The sequence below is a fragment of the Calidris pugnax genome, unplaced genomic scaffold, assembly GCF_001431845.1.
Source record: "Calidris pugnax isolate Ruff unplaced genomic scaffold, ASM143184v1 scaffold9, whole genome shotgun sequence".
In the NCBI taxonomy this organism is placed as follows: domain Eukaryota; kingdom Metazoa; phylum Chordata; class Aves; order Charadriiformes; family Scolopacidae; genus Calidris; species Calidris pugnax.
This window is the reverse complement of record NW_015090778.1, coordinates 1,555,781-1,563,775: the sequence shown is the minus strand read 5'-3', so window position 1 is coordinate 1,563,775 and position 7,995 is coordinate 1,555,781. Positions and strand designations below refer to the sequence as shown.

The window sequence follows — 7,995 nt, the reverse complement described above, 5'->3', positions numbered from 1 at the left end:
GGCCAGCAGCCGGGGCGTTGGGCCCTGCCCGGCGGCGGGGCCTGGCCCAAGCGGGCGCCCGGCCGGAGATCGGGGCCTCGCCGCGGCCCGGCCCGGCGCTCCCCCTCATCACTTCGGGTCTCCGTCTCTTCACACCCTTCGGCTCCGCAGCCAGTGCCGTGCTCCTGGAGCACAAACACCTTCTCTTCCCGGGCTTTACACCCGTCTCCTCTTTATGTCACTGGGTGCCAGCGTTTTGGTTAATTTTCATCATAGGAGCGTGATTCATGGCAAAGCCCACCCAAAAAATCTTGATGTTCGCAGGTTTCTCTCGTATCTCCTTTTGTTGTTTGCGTCCTAAGGTGAAATACATTGCTGGTACTGATTTCACCATGTGCCTCTCGTCATCCTTCTTGTTCTTTTCTTTAGGCTTTCCCTATATGCCTTTTTTTTTTTTTTTCTGAGAACACATCTGTATGCAAGATGCAGGCATGCAGGAGATTTATGGTGCTTCATAACTTTTCCAAGCTTGGCCTGCATATTTTACCTCATAATTCCTCTTTGCTTTTCTGATGGCTACAGCGAGCACAGAGCTGAGGTGCAGAGAACTGAACATGAACTGGGCTTAGGCAGGGACTGGTTTTCCCACCTTCTGTTCATGCCACCCCCTCAAAATGCACATTTGGAGTGAGGCCTCCTGGGTTCCACCCTGTGGGTGCCAAAGAGGGGAGCAGGAGAAAGAGCCACCCACCAAAACTACCTTATTGCAGAGGGGAGAGCAACGATGGGGAGCACAGCGTGTCGGAAAGGGGCTTCGGATGAAGGCTTGGAAGTCCAGTGTTTTGCTTTAAGACCAAGTTGACCGTACAAAGACTAAATGAATTTGGGTACCAAAACACTTTAATTGTAGATATGTGGTTTTGCTGTGAATTGTGCGACTTCCTTGTTTGGTGGAAGAGAGGCCATGGTTGAAGAGGAAGGTCCAGCTGGTCACTGTAGTGGTTCCTCACACACCTCCCTGTTCTCCAAGAGAGGGGACCCCAGGGAAGAGCTGGGTGCTTTACTGTAGTGTGTCTCGCTGCGCTTTTGTGTCATCCTGGTGCAGGACTGCGGCTCCCCTGGGCTCTCTCATACTCCTGAAGAGTTTCCTCATGTCCCTCCAGTTACAGAGTTGGGTAGAGGAGACTCATCTCTGTTGGCTCTTCAGCTTCAACTCGGGTACCTCACAGACAGCAGTCCCTGTCACAATCTGCTTCTCTGGAAGATTCTCTGCAGTTTACAGCTTTCACAGTGATAAATAGTTGATTTACACTCCTAGCGCTCTTCGTACTCCTCTTTCCCTACAAGTAGGCTTTCCCCTTCTCCTACAGGTGAACTAAAGCTCATACCCTTAACCTGCCACCCCCAGGCTGACCAGTCCCTCCGCCTTCAGCAGAGCCCTTGAGCTGATAATTTCAGTGATCTGCACTGGTGCTAAAAATCTTTTTCCAAACTAGCAGTGGTCAATTTTAAACTTCATTTTTCTTTATGGATGCTTATTTTTTTTCCCCCTTTGTAGTTGTTGGCATTGAATTCCTGTATCTGAAGAGCTTGAACAAGTCTGTGTTGTTGCATATTTTTTCACCTCGCTGTTTATCCATTTTGCTAGATTATTACGGGTGTATTGAGCCCAATAGAGAACCCCTATTTATTCCCTCTCTTCTGGTTCCTGGAAAAAATATGTTTTGCCTGGTGTTTTGCTGAGGGTGAATGGGTGGGGAAAAGGAGTGGGAGAGAGCAGGGTCGGGTAAGTGCCCAGGCAAGTGCACATTGTCACTTCAAGCCTGGTCCCCAACAGTTAGAGAAATCTAACCTGCTACAGGTTTGTTTTCTCACATGATAACTTTTTATTTGGCCTGGTTTTTGGGTGGGGAAAGGGTGAGTTTTACAGTGCTTCCTGCTGTACCCTTCTTTATGCTTGTCACTCTTACCCCCTGCAGAGCTGTAGGGAAGACCTGCTTGCTGATCAGTTACACCACAAATGCCTTTCCGGGAGAATACATCCCCACTGTGTGAGTACTGGCCTTCAGCTGCTTTTTTGCTCTGTATGCACCTGTAAAAGTTGGTTTTGTAGGTGTGGAGAAGGCTGTAGAAGACTGGAAACCTCACACCCGAGGAGGATGCTGGTGGTACGGCTGTGTGTGTACAGAGGGCAGGCTGTCCCCACTGGAACTGCATTGCAGTGTCCTCTCCTCATTCACTGCCCCTTTGGACTTTATGTAGAGAGATGTGTGGGTCAAAACAAGATTGTCACTGATGGGGACTCTTCCTTGGCAGGTTTGATAACTATTCTGCCAATGTGATGGTAGATGGAAAGCCAGTGAACCTAGGCCTCTGGGATACAGCAGGACAAGAGGATTATGACCGACTGCGGCCTCTTTCCTATCCACAGACGGTGAGTCTGGGCTGGGACTGGTTTATAACTGCTCCCTCTTGGGGACAGGGAGGCTCCCAAGGACAGCCAGGCTCTCCTTTGAGGAAAATCCAAGTTTCTGCAGCTGTAGCTATAATTCTGGTAAGAAGTATCACAGCTGAATTTCTCCAAAGAGATTGTCCTGTTGTAGTCCCTGCTTCGTAATGGTGTTTGGAGAGTTACGTGTGCCACAGGGAGGCTTGAGTGAAAGGAATGGTGTGGGGCTGCTGTGCAGCTGAGCCACGTTCAATGTTCCTGTTCTCTCTTGGTGGGACGGGTCGCTGTTGGGCTGCACTAGTGGTGTTTCCCTGCCTGTAGCAATTCCTGCGTGACCCCCTACCACGGGTGAAGCCCACAGCATTGTTATGCTATTTGTGGCTGTAAAAGAAGATGAGGTCATACACTCAAAGTCCATTCCTTCCCTCTCTGAATTAGTTTAGCACCCTTAATGGGGACAAATTTCTTAGAGCCACAGTCCTTACTTGTGGGAGGAGGTTGTCCTCTATAAGATCCCTCCCCACCCTCCCTCCATACTCTCTATAGTTTTTTCCTTTTACACGCCTGACCCTCTTGTTTCTGCACAGGATGTTTTCTTGATCTGCTTCTCCCTTGTGAGTCCAGCCTCCTTTGAAAATGTCAGAGCCAAGGTAAAGTATTCTCCTTCTGGGTGAAAAAGTGGAAGGGAGGAGCCAGTGAAGTCCCCTGCCCCATCCAGCACCACACCTACAGTCCAAAATTTCTAGAAGTCATGTTTTGATGAGGGAAAGTCATAGTCTGCAGGTTTTCAGAGGGGCCTATTTTTTATTCATGACTTCTTTGGCTAAGTTTTTCCCTTTTTGAATCTGCATCTTAAATAAGACAAGGGAAGTTCTAGAAGCTAAAAAGCACTTAAGGGAAGCACGGGCGTGCAGAGTTGGCTGGCACTGTCTGTCATGATTCCATGTCTCAGTGCCTTCGTTATTACTGTAGGCAGAAGTTGCCACCATGTCAGATAGTAGTAAAAACCTTGTTCCTAGTCGTAGATGCATCCTCATAGTTGCATCTCCTGGTATAGCTACTTCTCTTACTGTGCCTCTCTGTTTCAGTGGTACCCTGAGGTCCGACACCATTGCCCAAATACACCTATCATCCTGGTGGGCACCAAGCTGGACTTGAGGGATGATAAGGACACCATTGAAAGGTTACGTGATAAGAAACTGGCCCCCATCACCTACCCCCAAGGTTTGGCCATGGCTCGGGAGATTGGTGAGTCTCGTGTGCTGGCAGATCTCCGTGGCATTGAGCTGTGCCTCTCTGTTCCAGTGGTACCCTGAGGTCCGACACCATTGCCCAAATACACCTATCATCCTGGTGGGCACCAAGCTGGACTTGAGGGATGATAAGGACACCATTGAAAGGTTACGTGATAAGAAACTGGCCCCCATCACCTACCCCCAAGGTTTGGCCATGGCTCGGGAGATTGGTGAGTCTCGTGTGCTGGCAGATCTCCGTGGCATTGAGCTCTTTGTTCTGGAGTGGGTGAGGGAGACAGTTATGTGCTGGCAGGACTGGAGTGGTTGAGCTGGAGCTCTCTTTCCCCCTAGGGTCGGTAAAGTACCTCGAGTGCTCTGCCCTGACGCAGCGGGGCTTGAAGACGGTGTTTGACGAAGCCATCCGGGCCGTGCTCTGCCCGCCGCCCGTGAAGAAGCCTGGCAAAAAGTGCACCGTGTTTTGAGGGCTGTGGCCTGGGTGCTGGCTCAGCATGTTGTCGTCCTCTTGACAGATTGCATATTAGCTGGGTGTTTCTGGAGGGGGCTGGGATGTGTAGGGCCCTTCATCATGTACGAAGTCAGTGTTTTTTAAATGTCTCTTTGATTTAACGTCAGTGTTGATGTGAAGGGGCAGCGGGGGCAGGAGACTAGCTGGGGGCTGTACAGCTCCCAGGGGAGGTACAATGGGGAAGGCAAGGTGGCTCCTCGGGGCAACAGGCTGTTTTGGCTCTCCTGAACTCCACGCTGAAAGGGCTGAGACATCCATCCTGTCCTGGAAACCCCTGGTTTCAACCTGCAGGTGAAACAGGCGGGGAAGATCCTTGTGGGAGCGGGGAGGGAGCGGATACGAACGGTGCTGAATGACAAGAGCAGTTGGGAGAGCAGTAGGGTCTCCTTGCCCAGCCTTCTGTGGCTTAACAGTTAACAAACTGGTGCTCTAGCAGATACGTGCCTGAGACTGTTAAATCCTAACCAGCCCCGGAAGGGGGCCAAGTAAATAAGGTATAAGCTGAAGAACTAATCATTAGGTGCTTTATTGGGTACTAGCCAAACTCAGTGAGTGAAACAGCTCTGTGCAATCCATGTATTTGCCTTTTTATGTGTGCACACCCTAGGACAGCGTGGTGCTGCGCCCCCCCCCCCCCCCCCCCAAATCCAGTCTCTGCAGAGCAGGGCTGTGGTTGTTGCCTCTGTTTTGTTTTTTTCTACTAAAGACGGCAAAGGAAGCAATGAGGAGTCTGCTAACTTCTTCTTTCCCTTCCCACTGAGAGTGCAGGCGGGCTCTACGGATTTGGATGGAACAGGGAGAGCTTCTGGAGGGTTGTGGGGGGGGGAATAGGGTTGGAAGAAAGACAGGTCCGATTTCTAATCATCATGTAGAGTGACAAGATAAAACCTTATTTGGTGCAATAAACATTCTCCATGACGGCGTATGTGAGCTTTATTATATAGCAGCCTTCTTAAGGTAATTTTCTGCCTCGCTTCTCATACAGGTTCCAGCCCTGCTGCCCCTCTTCTCCAGCCAGACTGGGTCTGTGTCATTGTTTTCTATCCAGTTTACATCTATGCGGTACTAGTAGGAAAATTAAGGCCAGGTATGAAATGCAGGTGTCATCTTAGGAGACAAGAAATCCCCCATCAACCATCAGTGAGCTGCCCGTTGTCATAGCGCTCTGGTCGCTCAGCAGGAAGAGAATGCTGTTCACCACATCGTCCACCTCTGGAATCAAACACAGAGAACATCCCATGCACCCCTTAAATTGTACTAGAAAAAAAATAAGCCTCCCAAAAGTTATGTCTTTGACCTCTACATGGAATTGGAGCAGGGAAATATCTTTGCCCCCAAACGGTGCTTGATGCACTGTACGGGGGAGTGTGGCTGAGAGCTGGCCATCAAAAAGTCCTTGTTGTGACCAGGTGACACTTAGTTCACAGCAGGCACCTATGCTCCCCTCCCACTCATATTTATGAACAGTAGAGTCTTGTCCTAAGACAAGAAGGCTGTAGAAGAGGGGAGATAAGGCTGGTTCTCACCCTGTCCTCGTCACATCCCTCAGGAATTCAGCCACAGCCATTCAGCAGTTGTGACTTTCCCCACAAAAGCAGCAAGTGGCTGTGATGTCGATTAGAGGGAAGGCTTGGATCCCTCTAATCAGAAGCAGAAAAGCCCAGCCTGGCGACAAACCTACACCACTCACCTGCAAACTTTCCCAGCGGGATCCGGTTAATCATGGCAGCAGATTTCTGGGGGTCGCTCCAGTTAATTCTTCCCATGTCGGTCATTACCACCGTGGGGTTCACAGTGTTCACCCTAATCTGGGACCAAGAGCAACAAACAATCTACCCAGACTGCTCCGAGAGGAAACCCTCGGGTTCAGAGTTCATACTTTTCTTTCTCTGGAAAAGAATCCTACCTTGTGGGGTCCCAGCTCCATTGCCATTACCTTGCTCAGCATATCCAGAGCACTTTTTGTGGAACCTTCAAGAGAAGGGGAAAAACAGGAGGTGTTTAAGTGCATCACACTGGCTGTGGAGCACACACAAGTACTGGCAGCCAGCAGCTGGGTGGCTTTGGGTCTCCAGCTGATCAGAAAGGAGAGGGGCACTGCTAAACCTGGACGTGCTTACAGTAAACGGTGTGGTCCCGCAGAGCCCGCTGAGATGCCTGGCTGGAGACATTGACAATGGCACCTGGCACCCCCTGGGCAATCATCTGCCGAGCAACAATCTGGGGAAGGGGAAGAAAAGAAGCCACAGGGATGCCACAATCATAACAGGAGAAATGAATCGTTTCAGTCAGTAGGAATCTTGCTGGGCCATTATGGGAGCCCAAAGAGCAAAAAAACCTGGAGGAAATAAGTCCTCGCTGCCTCCCACTTACAAGGGGTTGAGTCAAAGCAAGAGAGCAAGAGGAGGAGCTGCTGTCAGGGTACCTTTGGGTCACAGCCCCTTTAGCCCCTGCAGTGGACACTTGTCCCTGCTGTGCAGAACAACTCAGTCACCGCTGTTCATGGAGATGACCGCGGTGACAGTTCATCCTCACCTGGGAAACATGAAGCACGGCCCCAAAATTCACATCAAAAGACCTACAAATAAATCAAATGTAAAAGTTACACTGGGGGAGCACTGGTGGGACTCTGATCTTCAGCAGGACTCTGATCTTTAGCAGAGTAATGTAGTTCCTCTATTAAAGTGTAAACAGTGAGCCCTGGGCCTCAGCCAGTGATGACTCTCAGGTCAATCAAACCCTTCACAAGGCTTTGGAAGAGCAAATAAACCTGCTGCGAGATGGGTAGAAGCAGCTTTTCTTCTATTTGCCACGAAGTCCTTCCTTGGTGAGGTTTTACCTTCTAGTTCTGCAGAATGGTCCTGGTAGACTCCATATTTATATTCTGGTCACAAATGAATCCTTTATTACAGCCCCACAAGAGCCACTCTTAATGCAAGGACAAAGCATCACCCGTCGACTCTCCATATCCCATGTCCTTACGCTCACCCCCACCTGGAACTATGGATCTTTTGAGAAAAAAAAAGATGGCATTTTCTTGCAGTAAGCAAATTTCATTTCCTGCTATGACAGTCTTATACATCTTTAACCTGGTTTTGTCTTCTAACTGACCTGTGGTACCAACGGCTGCCTTTCAATTTAACAGAGGCTGGGCTGGAAGCTCTGAGCAGGACTAACAACACAAAGCCCCCTTCTCCTGGGTGGGCTGATGGCACGGGGTGATGATGGCACGGGGTGATGGCACGGGCTGGCCACCATCCCAGAGGTGAAACCACAGGGTCTGGCTACTCAGTGACAGCGCAGAGGAGCATCGGCCCTTTCCTTGGCTTCCCCTGAGGGTCACGGGGCCAGCAGTGGTTACACAAAGCATTAAGAGACAGTCAGGAGAAGAAAAGGAGTTTAAAAAGAATCACAAGAGAAGAAAGTTGAGAGAAGGAAGGGGATAGAAGCTGTGGCAACCAAAAGCCCATCGGGAAGGTGACTGCTGGGCATTGCTAACAGTGTGTGTGGCTGGTGCCTGAGCACCGGCTGCTCTTCTTGCCGGTGTCTGGCTGTCCCTCTGTCCGGCTGTGCCGGTGTCTGGCTGTCCCTCTGTCCGGCTGTCCCCCTGTCCGGCCGGTCACTCACCGCTGCAGGGCTTCCCGTGTCACCTCCAGGAAGGGCTGCAGCACGGCCACGGCCGCGTTGTTCACCAGCAGCTCGAAGGGCCCCGCCGCCGCCACCGCCGCCTCCGTGGCGTCCCAGTCGGCCAGGTCCAGGCACAACGGCTCGATACCGGGGCACTGCGGACCGGGAGGGGGTGGGGG

The 7,995-nt window shown here is 50.9% G+C and overlaps 2 protein-coding genes across 2 annotated transcripts; one reads left to right on the top strand and one right to left on the bottom strand.

The window, feature by feature from the left end:
* The first annotated feature begins 160 nt into the window (after positions 1 to 160).
* LOC106894005 (ras-related C3 botulinum toxin substrate 3) lies at positions 161 to 5,114 on the top strand. The gene is made up of 5 exons (XM_014952423.1): positions 161 to 2,030; positions 2,296 to 2,413; positions 3,016 to 3,078; positions 3,517 to 3,676; positions 4,015 to 5,114. Exons 1-5 carry the CDS (start codon positions 1,855 to 1,857, stop codon positions 4,143 to 4,145), a joined length of 648 nt encoding a protein of 215 aa, XP_014807909.1. The 5' UTR covers positions 161 to 1,854; the 3' UTR covers positions 4,146 to 5,114.
* Positions 5,105 to 7,979, bottom strand: DCXR (dicarbonyl/L-xylulose reductase). Its single transcript, XM_014952414.1, has 6 exons — positions 7,817 to 7,979; positions 6,725 to 6,767; positions 6,310 to 6,409; positions 6,096 to 6,160; positions 5,880 to 5,997; positions 5,105 to 5,401 (listed from the first exon to the last, which is right to left on the bottom strand). Exons 3-6 carry the CDS (start codon positions 6,392 to 6,394, stop codon positions 5,298 to 5,300), a joined length of 372 nt encoding a protein of 123 aa, XP_014807900.1. The 5' UTR covers positions 6,395 to 6,409; positions 6,725 to 6,767; positions 7,817 to 7,979; the 3' UTR covers positions 5,105 to 5,297.
* Positions 7,980 to 7,995: the final 16 nt, after the last annotated feature.